The 21,333-nt window shown below is 38.7% G+C and overlaps 1 protein-coding gene across 1 annotated transcript in view; it reads right to left on the bottom strand.

Annotated features, from left to right (window-relative positions):
- LOC126297634 (zinc transporter 2-like) overlaps window positions 1-21,333 on the bottom strand; it is an 81,090-nt gene that overhangs the window by 26,399 nt on the left and 33,358 nt on the right. Inside the window, exon 5 of the mRNA XM_049988656.1 lies at window positions 7,058-7,235. Coding sequence (XP_049844613.1) covers window positions 7,058-7,235 — 178 coding nt within the window. The remainder of the gene's footprint in view (window positions 1-7,057; window positions 7,236-21,333) is intronic.

The following is a 21,333-nucleotide window of genomic DNA, read 5'->3' as shown; positions in this document are numbered from 1 at the left end:
AACGCCAGTTTTCTTTCTCTCTATACGCACATGAGGGAAAAAAAAAAATCCTGGATTTTTTCGGATTTCCCAGTTAAAAATACACTTTCTCCCGGGTGAAAATACACTTTTTCCGTGTTAGGTGACGGTATACTTTTCCTCTGAACTGTAAAACTTATCAATCCATTGAATCGTTATGGTCTTATAAATGGGGGAAAAACACATTTTGGAAAGATCTGTTATGTGCTGCACATTTTCATATTACGAAAGTATAAATTCTAATTCCACCACACACCGCATGTTACTTTCCGAAGCATTGAAATCGAGATTGCCATGCGATTTTGTAAGCCGGTCATAGCTCACGTCACGCGATCTAGCCAGCTGATTATGGCGGATATTCAGAGCATAGGACACGTGATGTAATCAGCCAATAGCAACAACACTATTAAGTAGCGAGACCACACAAATAGGAAAGGTTAATGGTTTAAATTAATATACATAGTATTGCTACAAGAAAAGCAAAGCTCTCACATGTAATATTGGTCTAAGATTATTTGGCTGCCAATTTAAGCTTTCATGTATAATGTTGATCTTTTTGTGCATTACACTTTAAGATACATCACACAAATGGGCCAGTAAAATTTTTAATAATGACATAAATGTCTGATCATCTGGGCTAGAAATTCTTCAAATGATTATCCTCACAGAGTCGATTTTTAAATGAGAGTCAAATGCTCTGTGATTTAAGAAATTCATTATACATTCTCACACACAGTTCATCTTGTGTAAAAGGAAATTTACTTTGAAAGTAACACTTTTCGAACCACCATTCTCAATATTTCCCAGCGACCTGTTAGAAATAAGTTCGTTTCATCAGTTGCCAGAGAGTGCCAGGTAACAGGCTCATTGCACTTGCACAGCTACGATGAAGCAAGTAGCCCATATGATCGTACATGTAAAACATTAAAGGATCTTACATTACGCCATAAAAGAAACAAGACATCAGAGAATACTCCAAGAGCAATGAAATTTAGCGAACCATACTAAAATGCATAATTCGGCTTAAATTGCACATGCGGATGTAAATTTTCTTGGAGTACCAAGTACTATATTATCTCGTGTTCGGTTCTTTATTATGGCATAATGCCATACATGCTAGAAGATGAAAACATGCACTTGAAATGCAACGAACAGTTGAAAGCAGCCAGTAGTGTGGAATTAAACACTTCATTTCAAATAAATGGATTGCCTCATTGGAAAAGAGTAATAAAATCTGCAAAAATAACTTCATTGTTCTGCAAGGCAACTAATGCTTGACCGTTAGAAAGGTGGAAATAAAATAAAATCTGAATCTAATAACTTATTTTAGCCTTCCGTGATTATGTGAATGTATTTTAATTCACTTGATAGCTCCCAGCCACAGAAAATCGTTTTGTTTTCATTTGACATGACAGCAATAAATTAAGAGGAAACAGCAAAGTCACTAAATGTAGTCACATGGAGACTACCCTCCTCCCCACTACAACTCAAGAGTGTCCTCCGTCACGGATCTATGATATTTCCGAAGCGGGGCAATACTAGACAGCGGCACCATCCCCCCCCCCCCCCCCCCCCGCTCCACCCCCCACCCTTCCTCCAGCGTTTGAGGTAGAACGCTAAAAATTAAATCGCCTTTTCAAAAAATGTTTGTTTTATAGCACATATCTTTCTGCTGATACATAAAACGCATGTCATTTTCTTTAAGGAAATGTAAGACATGTTATTTGGTCTTTAGTGTGCCAAAGTGCAGTGTCACGCCACTTCACACAGCATTCTTCCATCGCATGTCACTGTATTTTGCTCTGTTGAATTCAAACGTGTATATTTTGTAATGGATGCCTTCAAACTATATTCAGGACAGTGGAAATTAAAATGTCCTGTGGTGCCTAGCCTGCTCCCAGTCAGCTGGTTTCAGATCTTGCACGTTTTTAACCCTTGCAATTAATACTGGATGGAATTATTTGTAACCAGGAGAGAACAAGAACTCTTCAGAAAATTTGCACTCTTTATTGCCTATTAGCTAATAACGTGTAGTTTTGCATGACATAAAAGTAAATATAAGATACATAAAACCAGTAAAGACAAGAGACAAAGCAGACACAGTACACATTTCTCCAATCCTTAAGTCCTAGGGTTTTTTCCTCTCTAATCATGCTACAGCATGCTTTCCTTTCTGCGAAAGAATCTATTACCTCATCGAAGTTTGTCAAACCTCTTGCCATATGAAAAAACGAAATGTCAGTGTCTAATACTGAAAAAGCTGTTAATACAAATAGTACCCAAGACTGGTGTTGCTTCTGGAGCTGATTACGTGTATTTGGTCAATGTCTGCTAGATAAAACAAAATATGCCTGTCTAATATTGCAGCAATTGTAATACACCCCACATAAACGAGACTGTTTTGGAGCAAATGGTCATTTTTATGACACGACAGAATATAATTCACGAAGAACCACTATCAAACGCCTAATAGGCCTACTACAAGCAAAAAGCTTTATGTTAGGAAATAGTTTCACATTTCATTCATGCGCTCCAGCTTCTCATCTTCTCCTTCCTTGTTCTAACAATCAATCTTTTCATCAGTAATTCTGTAACTATTCCTACCTGTGTCGAAACTTATTCACCAGTTAATTTCACTAACCCTGCTACAATCACCGGTTTAGTTATCCCACATTTATTCTCCTGTTAGGCATTATTATGTGTTCACACACCACTTTTTCCATGCTACTCCCAGAATAGAACTTAAGACCTGCTGGCCGGGGACTGTACAACTGGCCCTTACTAGTGTAGCAGTCTGGCCAAAAACGTCTATCAAAATTTCATTTTCTTGGATACACCGAGAAGATAACAAGTAATCTTTATTACCTGTTATTCCTGACAATCATTTATTTCCACTCTGGTAGTCTGAATCTTTGGCTTTCACTAGTAATTATAACAACGCCGATCATTTGCAAATCCAGTCAACCACACAAACATTGGCATTCACCCGTTCGGCTTTATTCCGCTCAGCTCGTATGGCTCCGTCTCCTTTTGTCCGTGGGGATTCCCCTGGCAGCAACATCACGTACACTATGCACGCATTCAAAAATCAGCTTATGATTCATTCAGAAATCAACTCCGAATTCATTCAAAAATTTAAAAAACCAACAGGGATGTGTTTCAAAATCATGTGAATAATTGATAGACCAACGTGCACTGGATGTTAGTCACTCTGTGAAACACGCCCCCCCCCCCCCCCCCCCCACTTCACACCCTGAAATTGCAGCCCAGGGCAGACACCCCGGTTTGTCCCTCCCCTCTTCCGCCCCTAGATCTGGGCCTGTTGTGCATGAGTGAATTTGGCAGCTTGGGCGTGCCAGTAAAATTTTTCCATGTAGCATCTGGCGCTTGATGCTACTGCTTATATAGCTAACAACCACACTTCCATAGCCAGAAGTGGGAGAAGGTATTACTCATATGTGACTCAATTGTGCATACGCATGAGCCTGCTCGCAACTGCTCAAAGGAAACAAATGTAAACAGTTATGACGTCATGCTCATCAGTGGTAATTTGTTGTTCTGAAGCACTGCATAGTCTTCCTAAAGTCTTTGACACATTTAGCTGTTGTCAGATGCTTGTATGAGCACTGTGTTTTGTTGTTGTATATGGAGCATTTCATTTGTAACTTAAGTTTTCTTTTCTTTTTTTTCCTCTCATTCATGTCTTATTGCTGCAGTATTATTCTGCAGTACCAGCATACAGTAATATCCTTTGTTAGAATATTGGTTCTTACCAGCCAAATTTACAAAAATGTAACTGAAAACTAAAACAATGAAAAATTCCTGGAATTCTGCAGAATTCCCGGGCTTTTCCCCTTTTCTCACACATGAAAAAATTTCCGGATTTTTCCTGGATCTCCTGGTTGTCCCGGGTCGTATACACCCTGTTTATGGCACTTCACAAATGAATCAGTGCACGCATCCACGATAGATGGGGTGTATCATCATACTGATAAATGTGCTCTTACTGTCAAGTTCATTGTAAATGTGACTCAAGTTTATAAACACTGAAATAACATCACATGCCCTCCAACCTTTGGAGTTTCATTTTGTTCCCTACTCTCTTTGTGGGGTGCCTCACCTTTTTTGTCAGGTAGTGTATTTGTAGCCGATTTTGGGGTCTACAAGGTGTGGAATTTGTGACACAGAACTATCACTTCTGGTAGTTAACAACAACATTAACCCATCTAGGCAGTGAGTCAAACTGTGTGTGAATGGCAAATATGGGTATGTCAATCCATGCTGTTTGAACTCTATGCCAGAATTCATTAATCATAGTGGCTTTTGAGCTAGTCTCTAAGGAACACATGATCAATTATTTTCAGTGGGTTAGAGATCTGGAAAACATGCTGATCAGGATGACAGTTGAACACTCTCTGCATTGAGGTAGGCCATGACAGCATGGGAAACATATAGTCTTAAATTACCTTGTTGAAACATAATGTTACAGAGACCTCAAATACGGGGCACACACCCACTGGCTATAAAATGATGGAAATGTTAATATCTTCTGTCCAAATTAAAACCTATGCAAACCAGAGGGGATTATGCTGTGTACCCAATGGCACCTCATATCATACACCAGGTGTTGGACCTGTACTACAATGATGAATGCAGTTTGAAAACGTTCACTCTCCTTGGAGCCTCTACACCAGGATACACTCATTATGGTGTTGTATGCAGAATGAGGGCGTATCTGAAAAGATAACACGCTGCCACTCCTGAGGACAGTGTTGTCATATGATGCGCCACTGTCAGCATGACTCACTCTGCTGTTATTCCAAGTGAAGCAGCAACAGTGGTCCATGGTGATCTAGACAGTCATCCTATCTGTGAGGATACTTGTATTGCTGCAAAAAAGTCCATTTTACAAACAGCATACAACAATAACAACAAACCAGTCTTGATAGACCACAAACCTGCCACTATGGAATTCCGACACACACACACACACACACACACACACACACACACACACAGCGGTAGCTGTTTCTCCTCCCACGCGAGGCAGCATAACATTCTCTCAAACAACCAACATTCAAATGTGTTTAAATTTCTGAATGAGTAAACTTTCCTTACACATAGAATGTACATAGCTTTACTCCTACCTACTTTGCCCAGCTGTGTTGGAACATGTATCATTTGTGTATCCCAAGTATGCACAACACTATGTGCCAATTTTACATTTGTTGCACATTGTCTTCATAGTGTTGCAATTTTAATGGTTAGCAGAGTATGTAGCTTCTCTCACAGCAGATAGTTGATCACTTTTATGACTCTCTGCTGATAACAAAATAAACCCATGCAAAATTATGTAACTCTTCTTTGTACCATTGCTCTGTGAGAAAACAGGGAGATGCTACATGGAAGAGGAACCTTATGAATGTGATGTGGTAAGACATGGAGACAGGGAAACAGTACTCAACAACAGGTCTTACATGTGTCCTGAAAAATAATTTTCTTCACAGATTTGTAGAGCTTCCTAGAAACTCACTCAACGATTCTTTGTCTCATGATTACTTTCTTCATTAAGAGATTTTTGTGACTGTTCCATATTGTCACATGCTCATTGCACCCAATTCATAAACATAAGCAGCTATCTAATTTTATACTCATTAAAGACTGTGGAATGTTGACAGACTGCAATAAATACCTTTAATCGCATAATGATAGAAATATGCCATATACACATTTTATACTTGGGGAAGCAACTACAAGATCTTACCTCACACATTATTGGGTAATTGGTACATTGATGCGTGCCACATAAAGTCTACTTATGCAATACATTTCTCACTAAACAACCATTTCTTTCAAACTTCTTGGCAGATTAAAACTGTGAGCCAGACCATGACTCAAACTTGGGATCTTTGCCTCTCATGGGCAAGTACTCTACAACTCAGCTAACCAAGTACGACTCACAACCAGTCCTCACAGCCTTACTTCCATCAGTACCTCATCTCTTACCTTCCTAACTTCACAGATGCTCTCCAGTGAAACTTGCAACACTAGTACTCCTGGAAGAAAGACTACTGCAAAGGCATGGCTTACCTACAGCATGGGGGATGCTTGCAGAATGAAATATTCATTCTGCAGCAGAGAGTACAGTGATACGAAACTTCCTGGCAGATTAAAACTGTGTCCGGCAACTCTCTCGCATACACACATGACCATTGCACTCCACTATATGATGAGTAGCAATCTATCTTTTTCATAATATTGTCATTATTCTATCCCAGATTTTCCATTGTTTCTTGGGGTTACAATAACTGTGATTTAAATTTTTTTTTATCTAACTGGAAAAGTTCAAATAACAGTGTTATTTCTCTGAGTGAAAGACTGAGATCCTCACCAAAACTACAGAAATCCAGTTAGTGAAAATGAATATAAAAACAACAGGCCATATATGTCATCTATTGCTAAGTTCATTTTTCTAACTAAAAGCTGAGATATGGGATATAAAAAACAGCAAAATAAAAATAACCACTGTACATAGCTGAAATGTATCTTCTAGAATGCAATACAAATTAATGACATCACATGCGGCGATCACAAATGACAATCAGTCAGGTACTCATGCTCAAACACGAGGGGAACAGTTTTTTTACATGCTTTTCCCTTTTCCACATATGATATTTCACCTCACTGAAGAACCGTTTTTCTTGTTTTGTTTCAATCATCATAATAAAATTCTACAAAGTGATGGAGCAATTACAATGACAAGGTACATGAAATTGAAAAATCAGTAGGAAACAATGGCAGCAATTAATTTAGACCTAAAATCAAATTTCTGAGAATAACTACTTCTAAAATAGAGGCTTCCAAAACAAAGCAAAGCAAAACAAAGAGTTTCAGAAAACATATTTCGTAGCATAGCCAGAACTGGAGATACAAATGTTCAGACAGAAAAAATACATTCAAATAACCATTAAATCCTTAAAATATGTTTAAAAAAGTGCAGTATGTTGAATAAAACCAGAATATATAAACTGTAACTCACATAAAAATGTATTACAACTGCTGATACAAAAACACCTATGCTCTGGAGCAAGTCTCCAATTACATGTATCACTGCTGCCCTGACATTTATGCCAGATCTGCTATGGCTGAATTCACTGTGGGTGTGCCCGTGTGCGCCTCTGAGACTGTTACAGGATCCATGCAGCACCAATCCCATGCTAAAACAAAATTAAATCATAAATATCCTCTCCACAACTTTCCATATTAACTGCAATACACAACCTTATTTCATAGCATATTTTAATTATTCAAATAACTCTCTAAATAAATCATTCATAAATAAATTAATCTTTTGAGAGTTTTAAAAATGGCACAGACCTAGTGGGAGTAATGTTTCCAATAGAAACACAGAAAGACAAAATTTCAAGCTTACAATAACTACACCACCAAGAGCCACGAAGGGAAGCAATGTGGAAGATAAGGGCTGAGTAGCTGCAATGATGAATGTGACCAAAAGTCTGTAGGTACGAAGTAAAAACCTTCCTTGTCTTTACACCCCCCCCCCCCCCCACACACACACACACAAATTCTAATCTAATAAACTTAATTTAATAGAAGGGCTGGATGAGTATCCAATGGGGTTATGACACAATGATTAACTTCCATGAGATACAAGATCATAAGTACCTTAAAAGGGTTGCATGAGCTCAAAAAGTCACTTTTTGAACCACAAAGGATTTCCTACAAATATTAATTCATGACTGACTCTCTGAAGGGATGTTTGGAGAACATCTGACCCGACCCGCCCCCCCCCCCCCCCTTTAATCCAGTTGGAATATCCGCAAAATGCTGTGACAAATAATAACAAAGAAGGATACACTTATTCACAAGCAAGGAATTTCCAAATGCTCAAAACTAGCTTGGAGCACTACCATGACATGAAAACCACATTTTTTTCTAATTTGAACCCACATAACCTTTTACAAATTGTGTTACAAAGATCTGTTTATGTTAGATGACTTTGTCTTACAGTGTCAGGCTACTGCAGGAAACTACTGAAATGCTATAGCTCAATATTTTTTATATTTCTTCCATCCACTTGGTTGAGGTAATGATACACACAAAATCTGGCTCTTTATCAAGCTGACTGAAGACATATGTGCTATTAGGTACTTATTCCATAACATCTCGATCCTGTCAATGTCCTATCATTTATATTTTCATTTTAGCTGTTCTACTTGTTCATACGTATACACTTTAGTGATATTATAATGACGACCTACTAAAACTGTAAGTAAGTGTTTCCCATCTGCACTATGCACAACAGCCAGAAAAAGGTGTACAAGAGAGATGTCTAGTGCTGACATGTCTTCATGGGCGTATAGAGATAAGTTGTCTGTAGAGCTACCCACAACTGATGAAGGCTGTGATGTGAATGATTCACAAAGTGAACATGATGACACAGGTACAGAGTACCTTCCAAAATGCACTGTACGGTGGCTTCCCGAGTATATGAGTAGGCGATGTGGTCCCACAGATGTTCAACGGGTCAAGATCTGACATTCCCTGATATACATACATCCTTGACCAGTAACACATTTACATATGTAGACTGCAAATCACTGAACAGTGCATGACAGATGGTACTGTTTATTAATATTTATTGCTTCCTTTCTTATTCAGTTTGCAGATGAAGCATGGGAAAAAGAAGTGTCAGTATGTTTCCAAATTCACTGAAATTTGTGTTATTTATTCCAATGGTGCCAAAGCATGATATATGATGCAGTAGAACTGTTACACAGAGTATACTGAATAATGGTTTTCTAAAGTTACCAACAGGGTTTCAAAGGAAATAATGTCAATGCTTTTAATCAGGACTACTTGATAAGTAATTACATATTTAAATTATATGCTGTAGCTGTCACATCTAGGCAGTTGTAATAATAATGTGATCCGAGAGTGTCCTTTGTTTTGGCAGTTTATTTTAATATTGCCCGTGCTCTTCCTGATTTCATGATTGTTCTGATATTTTGAGGAGATTATAATTATGTAAGGCAATCAGTTAATCTATCATGTGACACACACTTCTTGCTGTTACAGCTTTTTCTTGCCTAAATTCGACAGGTGACAGATTTGACAAGCAGCAGCTCCAAAAAAGTTTTGAAGTTTTCAGAAATATGAGGCTGAGTATTTATCTATACCTCAATGTATTTACTCTGCTAGAAGCCTTAGCACATCTGAGAGATGGTACTTCACACATACTGTCACTTAGCCTGATTCCTGCTTCAGCCACAGATACTGTTGGAGGAAGAATAGCTTTTAGTAAGCCTCAGTGTGAGTTCAAATCATTCTAATTTTACTTTCATTGCCTCTTCATGAGATTATTTAAGTTGACTATTATGAAAGTACACTCTCGGAATTTTAACAGTAAACGCACATCACGGTGCAGTGCTCGTCTCTTTGTAATATCTGCCACTGAAGTTAGATACAGTGAAACCCCACTTTTACACTTTTCAAGGGGGGGGGGGGGGGGGGGGAGGAGGAAGAAGAAGAAGAAGAAGAAGAAGAAGAAGAAGAAGAAGAAGAAAAAAAGTTTAAAATGCGGGAAAAAATAATGTTTTAAGCTGTGAAAGTTATGTATAGGATACCCCTTGCATTTTAGCACTTTGTGTATGTGCACATAACAGGTATCAAAATACTTGTCAGGGACTTGTTTATTATCTAATAAAAACTGCTGATATAATGGGAACTGATAATCGGGATGCAGAAATGTTTGTCTCACTTTCATATGTCATTATCAATGTTTTTGGAATGCCTGCTGCTGTTATTCATTATTTAAATAATGAAACTCTGTGTCACTTACATATTTTTTCATGCTTAGCACAGTGCATTATGAGAATTTTTTCTTGATATCAACTGTAAATATTTACATAAGTATTTTGTGTGGTGTTTGCATACGTGGTATTCTGTGTCTCTTGAACTGTAGTCATCTTTTTCAGGTTATCTGGTACTGGGCTTCTACAGTTATGTAGAAAACCACAAACACGCAAACTATCACTCACATTGTTTTTTTGTGTAAAAAAAAACACCATTTATAAATATTGCACTTAATAAAGAGAGTAAATCTTTGAAACATGTTTTGCTCAGCATGAGAATATACATAATTTGCGCTGTGTTTAAACCAAAAAGATTTGAGCAATGCAAACTGAATGCAGGTGTCAACGAGCACTACAAGCAGCCAAACGAAAAAACACACTAAATATGGATCAACAGAGGTGTGATGATGATTACGACAATCGCAAAATTGTGCATGTGCTGCAGAGACAGTTTGGAAATGGTTGTGATTGGTCATGATGCCTTTATTCGTACGAACCTAGTTACTTCTATCAGTCACCATGCAGAGTAGAGTTTGGCAGTGGGAGGAGATACAGCATGAATTGTTCCAACTTATACATGTTTAGCAGTTTAAATCCACTAAGTAGAGCACCCTGGTGTCAAGAAACTTAACCACACAATGTCTGTAAACACTACTTGAAGGCCAACATCATGCCAGCGTCATTTTATGTCAGTTATTTTTACCCATGAACATTTTTTCATAACGCATAAATCGTGAGAAAATGATAAATATGTTGATGCAATATCAGGCGTGAATTAACATTGTGGACATAGGAAATTTGACGGGAGCAATAAAAAATCTCAAACGGCAGGGAAATGTTAATTCTGGGAACATAAAACCAAACTTATACTGCATCTAGTAAGGGCCCTGGACTCAGGAGCAATACTCAAACTTCTGTCAGTTGATAGTTTTGTATGGTCTCTCTCCTTTATGGGTAGACTACATTCACTGAGGATTCTTCCAATCTCAGTCTGCCTTCCCTACAATTAGTCAAACCACTTAAAATCACTCTGTACACATACTCCCAGATATTAAAAGGATGTGACCGTTCAGTAACCATGTAATCAAACAACAACAGATCTTCCTGCATACTTACGCATAATACATTTCATTTGTTTATGATGAGGGTCATATGTTTGGTTTATTTCATTTTATATCTCAAATGCTACCAGTTTTGGCAACTCAATATTGCCACCTTCAGGACCCATACACTATTATTGTATTAACAATCTTATCGAATGGTGCCAGTGTCACCTGTTCACAGGAATCTGTTGTATGACAATCGGATTTATGATTCGAGTTTTATGGCACCATTCAATAAGATTGTTAATATGATAATAGTGTATGGGGCCGGAAGATGGCAATAATGAGTTGTCGAAACTGTTAGTATTTGAGATATAAAATAAAATAAACCAAAACATATGGCTGTTGGTAAAGTTTTTGGGACGAAGAAAACTATACCAGCCAATGCCCCAGGCCATAATGGACTGATGGAAATAGCAAACTCTAATGGTTGTTCACATTTGACTGGGGGTAGGTTGAAAGATACTTTTACGTCAGAACCGAATGACATGACATAGTGGTTAGCAGATTGGACTCACATTCGGGAGAACAGCGATTCAAATCCGTAACCCGCCATTGTGATTCCCCTACATTGCTCCAGGCAAATGCTGGGATGGTTCCTTTGAAAGGCCATGGTCAATTTTCTTCCCCATCCTTGAAACAATCCAAGCTTGTGCTCCGTTTCTAATGACCTCAATGTCAATTGGATATTAAATCCGAATCTTTCTTCTTTTTTACAACAAAAGATTTTTCTGCATTAAGAGTGATGGATTTTCTACACACTCTTTAGATCAATCCCAATTCTGATATGATTTTTCTTATGCTTATATTCTGTTCATTACTATTACTAAGAACCAACTACACATAAACATATCTTTATGAACATGTCCTTTTGTATATTCCAAGTATGGAGTTCCATTACATACTATGATGGATGACTGTAATCTAAATAAACAAGTATTTTCTTTAAAGCCAGAATCAGGAGGAAACAACAATAAAAAAGCAACCAGAACATTATCTATATGTCTCGTCTAGAATTTCTGGAGGAAGAATTGACAAGTAATTTTTGGTGTGACATCATGTGCGCTGGACTGCTGTTGAAATTGCTTGTCAATACTTTTAAAGTTTTAGTTGTCAGTTACTTATTTTAAAATTTATTTGTGTTAATATTTGCTGTTAAAGTAACTTATGAGTGGATTTTCATTCATCTCGGTCTTTCTTCCTGTTTTAGTGACTCGAGTGGTCTGTTATTTGTGAGTGTGCTTACGTCGTTCGTCCAAGCCTCACGCCTCAGTAGTGTGTTTACATTTTGTGGCTGCGGTTGCACCTGTAGCAGTCATAAAGCTAAGTACTGACAAAGTTATTTGTGCACTGTTATGGAATTATTAAATTAAATAGTTTTTAGTGGTGTTTGTTGTGAAATAACAACTTAATAAACTTTTGGAAATGTTTGCTTGTGGTGTGTGTGTGTGTGTGTGTGTGTGTGTGTGTTGAAGTTGTTTAGTAAATTTCATGCTTTAGTTTTCAGCTGACGTTTCTTACTGTTTCTTGTGAAATATTTCAGTAAAATTTTCATTCAGTGTTTTAACTTTGTTGAGTGTTCCAGTACCCGCTTGAATTTCTGGTTTTAGCTAATAATTTTGTGAAGTTTTGTTGGTATTGGTATTAGTTGTGGTTTAGTAGTATTAATACAAGTAGTTGCTTTCTTAGTAGAGACAGAATTTTGAGACCGCTATTGTTAGTTCTATAAATAGTTCTACTGGTGTAACTGAACTTACGTAACGCACATGTGTAGTTTATTTTACAGTAACTGTAGAATTTTACCATGAGTGAGAAGTGTGGGCTCTTTTGTAGGTTTGTGAGTAGTGGGTTACGGTGTGGGATTTGTTCAAAGTATTTTCATTGGGGGGAATGCAGTGGGGAAGCTTGTGGGCATTCTAGCGCTCTCCTCTCCTGGGAATGCAGAATCTGTAGTAGAAATAAGTTGATAGGAGCAGGAGCATAAGATCTGTGGCCTTCAGGTGCAGTTACAACACACAGAGAAGGAACTAGATAGGTTGAAGAGGGAGAAGGGTGCTGGGGAACGGGAACTGGCAGGTGGCAAGAAAGCAGCTAGGAGGATGAGGTATTCAGACAGTTATCCCTTATGTGTATGCAATAGATTTGACCAACTGTCAGAGTTGAGTGGAGAGGAGCCTCTTGTAACTGTAGGTGTAGGGAACATTTTGTATATGATGGTGCAAGAAAAAGGATGTTAATCCAACAGCAATAGAGAGTTTTTTAAACCTTGACAAGCAACACGAGTGGCAGGGTGTTTATAGTGTCGATAACCTAGATGATAAATACACTACTGGCCATTAAAATTGCTACACCACGAAGATGTCGTGCTACAGATGCGAAATTTAACCAACAGGAAGAAGATGCTGTGATATGCAAATGATTAGCTTTCCGGAGCATTCACACAAGGTTGGCGCCGGTGGCGACACCTACAATGTGCTGACATGAGGAAAGTTTCCAACCAATTTCTCATACACAAACAGCAATTGACTGGCATTACCTGGTGAAACGTTGTTGTGATGCCTCGTGTAAGGAGGAGAAATGCGTACCATCACATTTCCGACTTTGATAAAGGTCGGATTGTAGCCTATCACGGTTGCAGTTTATCGGATCGCAACATTGCTGCTCGCGTTGGTCGAGATCCAATCATTGTTCGCAGAATATGGAATCAGTGGATTCAGGAGGGTAATACAGAACTCCATGTTGGATCCCAATGGCCTCGTATCACTAGCAGTCAAGATGACAGGCATCTTATCCGCATGGCTGTAACGGATCGTGCAGCCATGTCTCGATCCCTGAGTCAACAAATGGGGACGTTTGCAAGACAACAACCACCTGCATAAACAGTTCGACGACATTTGCAGCAGCATGGACTATCAGCTCAGAGACCATGGCTGCAGTTACCCTTAATGCTGCATCACAGACAGGAGCGCCTGCAATGCTCTACTCAACAACGAACCTGGGTGCACGAATAGCAAAACGTCATTTTTCGGGTGAATCCAGGTTTTGTTTACAGCATCATGGTGGTCGCATCCGTGTTTGGCGACATCGTGATGAACGCACATTGGAAGCTTGTATTCATCATCGCCATACTGGCATATCACCTGGCGTGATGGTATGGGGTGCCACTGGTTACACGTCTCAGTCACCTCTTGTTCGCATTGACGGCACTTTGAACAGTGGACGTTACATTTCAGATGTGTTACGACCCGTGGCTCTACCCTTCATTCGATCCCTGCGAAACCCTACATTTCAGCGGGACAATTCGCGACAGCATGTTGCAGGTTGTGTAAAGGCCTTTCGGGATACAGTAATGTTCGACTGCTGCCCTGGCCAGCACGTTCTCCAGATCTCTCACCAACTGAAAAGTCTGGTCAATGGTGGCCGAGCAACTGGCTCGTCACAATATGCCAGTCACTACTCTTGATGAACTCTGGTATTGTGTTGAAGCTGCATGGGCAGCTGTACCTGTACACGCAATCCAAGCTCTGTTTGACTCAATGTCCAGGCGTATCAAGACTGTTTTTACGGCCAGAAGTGGTTGTTCTGGGTACTGATTTCTCAGGACCTATGAACCCAACTTGAATGAAAATGTAATCAAATGTCAGTTCTAGTATAATATATTTGTCCAATGTATACCCGTTTGTCATCTGCATTTCTTCTTGGTGTAGCAATTTTAATGGCCAGTAGTGTACAATGCTTTCCTTAACACATTTCTCATGCTCTTTGAGAGTTGCTTTCGATTAGAATGTTCTAAACAGGTACTAGCAGTAACAGGCAACCCGGGTGGCTGACTAGTGTGATAAGGATATCATGTAGAACAAAGTGGGAATTATATCGAAACGTTAGAAGTAGTCACAACGAAGCTACAGTAGCCATTACCATCAGTATTTGAAGGTGCTCAAAAAAGTTATTAGGAAGGCAAAGAGTATGTGGTATGCAAATAGAATAGCTAATTCACAGGATAAAATCAAAACCATATGGTCAGTTGTAAAGGAAGTGTATGGTCAGCAGCAAAAGGTCGACGATATAAAGTCAGTTTGTGGTAAAAATATTTCTGTTACTGATAAGTCAGATACATGTACAGTATTTAACAATCATTTTCTGAGCACTGCTGGGGAATTAAATAAAAATGGCAAGAAGTCATATAACTTTCTTGGCAAATGCCTTTCCTCGATGGAAGTCCGAAATACTCCTCTGTGATATAGACAAGGGGGAGATTGAGCCAATAATTAAATCACTGAAGACTAAGGACGATCATGGATATGATGGAGTGCCTAGCAGAATATTAAAGTACTGTGCACATGTTAGCCCTGTATTTAGCCACATTTGTAATTTTTCCTTTAGAGGTCAGTTTCCTGAACGATTAAAGTAACCCATAGTAAAGTCACTTTATAAAAAGGGTGAAAGGGATAATATAGATAATTTTAAACCTATTTCTATGCCATCAGTGTTTGCTGAAGTTATTGAAAAGGCTGTGTATGTAAGGATAATTGATCATTTTATATCACAAAATTTGCTATCAAATGTACAGATTGGCTTTAGACGTTGCTTAACAAATGAAAATGCTATATTCTCTTTTCTCTGTGAGGTACTGGATGGGCTAAACAAAAGTTTTCAAATGTTAGGCTTTTTTTTATTTAACTAAGGCATTTGATTGTGTTGATCACAAAATATTGCTCCAGAAGGTGGACCATTATGCAATACGGGGAGTAGCTCACAATTGGTTCACCTCTTACTTTAGCAACAGACAGCAAAAGGTCATTATTCACAGTGTGGAGAATGGCTGTATTGTGGAATTTGAGTGGGGTACGGTTAAGTGGGGGCGCCCCAGGGATCAGTGTTGGGGCCACTCCTGTTCCTTATTAATATAGATGATATGCCCACTAGTATTACAGGTAACTCTGAAATATTTCTGTTTGCTGATGACACTAGCTTGATAGTAAAGGATGTTGTGCGCAACATTTGCTTGGTTTCAAATAATGCAGTTTACAGTTTCTAACACACAATTCAACAAATCCCGATGTTTTAATGTCACAGAATGGACATACAATTAGTGAAACTGAACAGTTCAAATTTCTAGGTGTTCAGATACATAGTAAACTGTCATGGAAAGTCCATGCTCACAATCTTGTTCAAAGACTTAATGCTGCCATTTTTACTACTGGAACAGTATCTGAAGTGAGTGATCGTTCAACACGAAGATTAGTCTACTTTGCTTCTTTTCATTCACTTATGTAATATGGTATTATATTTTGGGTAACTCTTCCCATTCTAAAAGGATATTTTGGCTCAGGAATGGGTCGTTCGGGAAATAAGTGGTGTAAGTTCATGAACCTCTTGTCGACCCCTGTTCACGGGCCTGAATATTTTGGCATCGTCCTCTCAATATGTATATATTCCTTACTGGAATTTCTTGTTAACAATATTAACTTATTCCCAAGAATAGTCAACTTTCACTCAGTTAATACTCGCCAGAAATCAAACTTGCATTTGGATCAGACTTCCTTAACTCTTGTGCAGAAAGGTGTGCAGTATACTGCAGCATCCATTTTCAATACGCTACCACTAGAATTCAAAAATCTTAGCAGTAATCCAATTGCTTTCAAATTGAAACTGAAGAGTTTCCTCATGGGTCACTCCTTCTATTCTCTCGGGGAGTTCCTTGAAAAATTAAGCCGATTCTCGTCGTATTGTTGATTGTGTTTACTTACCAAACTTATGGCTTGACTTTTTTTAGTTTCATAAACCTAATATTTTTATCTGTTATTACTTTTATGTTGTAATTTCATGTACTGACACATTCCATGACCTTGGAGATTTGCTCCTCAATTTGGTCCGATGGAACTTTTTTGACGTGTAAATAGTAAATGAATAAAGTGGTTTACCATTTTGACGTACTTCACAAAGCCAACGTAACACAACAAATATTTTTGTGTAAATTTATCTGAGCTTGGTTGTCGGTAGGGTTCTTTCCCTTAATCCAGTTTGTTTACTATGGTCTATGGTATGAATCTGACAGCATTTCAAATTCCCCACCCAGCCCACATACTGATAACAATGTTTAGTCAGAAATAATTATGTTGTCCAGCCTGTCTGTTCTAGTGGTCTCTGTGGAACTGTTCAGTGCAAATGCTCATAGACATGAAAGTTGTTTCCACCTATTCCCGAGTAGGATAGACAAGTGGGAATGAGAACATTCCTGACTGTGTAACTAGTCAGCATTCAGCATGTGTCCTGAGTTTCTGAAGTTGTGTCAGCAGCAGTGGAATTGCATCAGCAAATGTTCCAGCAGCAGTTTACCAACCAACAAGAACAGCATGGAGAATAGAAAGCGACATTAGCAGCAAGTGGGAACTGCAACAGCAACAGATATTGTAGGAGCAGCTAACAAATCAATAGCTAAACAGTGGCAGATGTTAAAACTGCTACAACAGCAGCGCAGCACAACAACAACAACAACAACAACAACAACAACAAAAACAACCACCACGACCTACTTTGATCAAACGAAGAAGAGTTGGATGGTCTACTTCCATCATTTTTTTATTCATTGCGAGGTAAGTCGAATAACTGAGCCTGATCATTAGAGTACCCTTTTACTGTTTTCTTATAACAAAATGTATGAAGCAATAAAGAAATTACACTTGCTCTTGGGCCCCAGGAGTTTTTCTAATGTTTGTGGTTAGCTGACTGACTACTAAGGCCACCAAACACCGGTGGTAGTGACTAGTCTCAAATTTAATCAGTGTGTTAAGCAATGTATACAAACATACACAGAATGGGCTACAGATCTGCAAGACTTAGTATGCAAGCAGAGGTAGAGTTGCAGAAGCTCACATTAGTACTGGAAGTCACCAGTGAAGGTCATACTTTCAGTTGGACACAGCCACAGATGTATTTTAGATTAACATGAAAATGTACTCGCTCACTGATTCATCATGGCTGTAGTACATTCAGCACAAAGTGTTGACATACGATAGGCAGTCAATGCCATTACAGGACCAAATGTCAATCCAAACGAAGGAAACAAAAGCTAGACATCTAAACTTGTGGGTATTAAATTCTTGGACAGTAACTAATATTTTTGGGACAGATACTTTTGCACTTTTTGGCTTTCAAATTCAAGACCACGTAAATATAGTTTCAACCATGATTCTATTCCAGGCATATGATTTTGTGTGTGCACAGTTCACGCAACTGTTCAAAACTACATTATGGTGTGCATGGTATTTTCAAGCACACACAACATTAAAGCTATCTGCAGTACCTAAGTTCTGCAGAGCATGCCTAGAGCCATTCACCATGCTTAATTAAGTTAAGGCAGAAGTAGATACATTAAAAAGCACTGGAGTAATATCCCTCATTTCTTCTTCAGTATACAACAGTGATTCGGACTCCCTACCCACCCCAAGTAACGATATGAAGGAAAGATCAAGGATACTAGGGGTTCATACCATGGCTGCACAGTGCCATTGCAGGTATGTAATATTGGTCCATCCACTGACGTGACAGTGTCCATATATATCATGGCACCACACTTGTCTGGCAGCTCTCACTACTCTCTGAAGCTTTCAATACTCGCCACTGATGGCAGACTGCTTTACCTGCTTACGTTTCTCAAATCAGCTCACTCTCTAGAAAGTTTGTTTATGCTTTTGATGACTTTCACTGTACTCTGAACTTTTCTTCTAGCCATCCACTCACTTTGTAAACTCCGCTGTCATTGAAAAATGGAACTGACTGTTTGTTCCACGGGTTTCTGCGTTACCATAAGTGTGAGTGCTCATAAACTGTATTCTACCTATGCCGAGATGCACAAGATATTCTTCAAGCCAGTGGCCAAATCAAATGGTAGTCATAAAAATGCCTAATGACTCAATCAGAACATGTGGTCATTATAACTCTAATGTTAATCTTCAATTACACACAGATTTGCATTAAATTCCTAGGCTGGAGGTAATGTTAACCAGTTTGGGTCTAAAACACATCATTCTTATGCTTATTTACAGTTGTCTGTCAATAGCAGGACTAAACAAATTGAAGTAATTAATATGCTATTCACTAATGTACCAGTGCAGCTGATTACCATTTGGCCTTTTGAGGTTCAAAGTACCCACACAATATTTAAGACAGGCGGCCAAAACATCAGCTCGCAAGCCCTGCCCAGGTCCATATGACATAGCACTAAGCCAGGATGAACACTGCCGCCATTGTCACACCACTCTGTTTGTGTGAGAGGAGGGGGATGAGGGGAAAACTGCAAATATGCTGTATTTAGATGGCAATGCAGTCGCACTGCATATAACTCCATTTCCTATTTCATACTCCTCAACAAAATAGATCACAAAGAAAACAATTTTTCACTATTTTATTATTATTTTTGGTACACTGATGGCATAACATAGTTTTTATTTGAAATACAGACAGTCACAGACAATTTCACAGATTTTTGCACTCAGGTTGCCACGTAATTGTAACTGACTTAGTTGTGTGACAGAAAAAGGTTCTTCCACACACATATGTTAACTGAAATATTGTAGCACTTTTGCAACCTCATTATGGAGTTGCGAAAATGCTACCTGAGGCAAACAATTTTGATGTCCTGGGCAGTTTTAACATAAAACTATTTGTGTTTAAAATGAGAGTTACAGTGCAGATCAATCAATTACATCTCCAAGTGCAAAGGAGTGCTTCCAACTGAAATGGCAAATCATCTTGAAAACAGCTTCGAAACAGATGCAAGATGAGCAGTGTCCCCAAATATTAGAAAACTTTTGTTCTAATTCTTTCAAGGCTACAATGAATTTTCATATCCCATTTTTTTACACCAGTAAGTTTAGGGAACTGGACTGTTTTTGTCAGAATGTGCCTCTTCTACAACATGATTTTCTTTTTAAATGCATCCTCATGAAATCAGAAAGAAGTTGTTTCTCGTCTTGCAATGTGTGATGGTGGGCAGTGGGCAGTCAAGTCCACTTAAAATGTGCAGTCTGTAGTCCATTCCCCATGTTCTAATTTTCATTCCTGCACTCCTTCTTCCTTCATAAATTCAACAATAACGAATGGTCAGCAGTGCTGACAGCACAATTCTACTGAACAGAAATGAGTTGTGTCAACCAAAAAACGGCACATCATGGCCAGCCCTGATTTAAGAGGTACCCCAAACTACCAATTCATCTCATTCCAAACTTAGCAAATTGCTTAGATGACATAACGGTAATGGGGTCATGTGGGAGCAGCACTTGCAAAGTCTACTAGCATTATTTGACCAACTTCAAGTCTATGGTCCGCATTTTCAGCTATTTTCTTTTTACAATGAGTGTAAAATACTGGTGGAGCATGTTGAGTAAGAAAGAGCTAATGTGCATGCAGGTCTACAAAGCTGCAATAAACTTACCAGTTCATAAGAACTTAAAAGAGTTACTGCCATTTGTAGGAGAAGTTAATTATTACAGGCTGCCCAAATCTCCCATTTCCTCATCAATGAAGTAAAAACGGGTTCGCATTCTTCTGGGCAGAAACATGTAAGAAAGCATTTTATGACCTTAAAATAGAACTAACAGCTCCCACCTACCAATGACTTGGATACTGGCACAGTGTTATCTAACAAATATACCAATGAAACATAAAAGCAAATGCATTCACTTTGAAAATGTTAACTGCAGCTCAACAAAACTTCAAAAACTGAAGTGGTGTTATGATTCATACATAGTGTCATCAAATTTCGCATTTATCTATATGTAACAAAACTATACCTGAATGCAGATCACAAATCCCTAGTTGCTGTGTTTGACCACCAATCTAAGCTCTCTGATAACACAGTCTAATGAGTACATGAGTAGGGCTTATTTCTTAGTAATTACAATTACAAAATCCACTATTGACCCAACACACAGCACGCAAATTCAGATGCACTTTAACATGTGCCTGGCAGACCAGACACAAATTTGACAGGCACAAAGCACAGTGTTCTGCCTTGGACATAACCAGCCATGCATCCCTGAAAAATTCCCAATCACAGCACACTAAGTAACAACAGACACAGGCTGCAGCTTGCGACATTAATGTTCACTAAGAAGTGTCCAGATATTTTTGAATAGGTAGTGTAACAGTCCATCCGTGCCAACAGATGAAGTCCAGCTGAAGTATGCTATGGGCACGGATCACATACTCTCATCATACTGCTGCACCTGGACCAGTGAGCCCATTGTTCATGGACAGTCATATTACAATGCAGTCTCCCACAGATGGGTTCATACATGGTGACAAGTGTTTGAAGTTGTGGCTAGTCCAAACAT

This window comes from Schistocerca gregaria, chromosome X, assembly GCF_023897955.1.
Source record: "Schistocerca gregaria isolate iqSchGreg1 chromosome X, iqSchGreg1.2, whole genome shotgun sequence".
NCBI lineage: Eukaryota > Metazoa > Arthropoda > Insecta > Orthoptera > Acrididae > Schistocerca > Schistocerca gregaria.
This window is presented reverse-complemented; position numbering and strand designations above follow the sequence as displayed.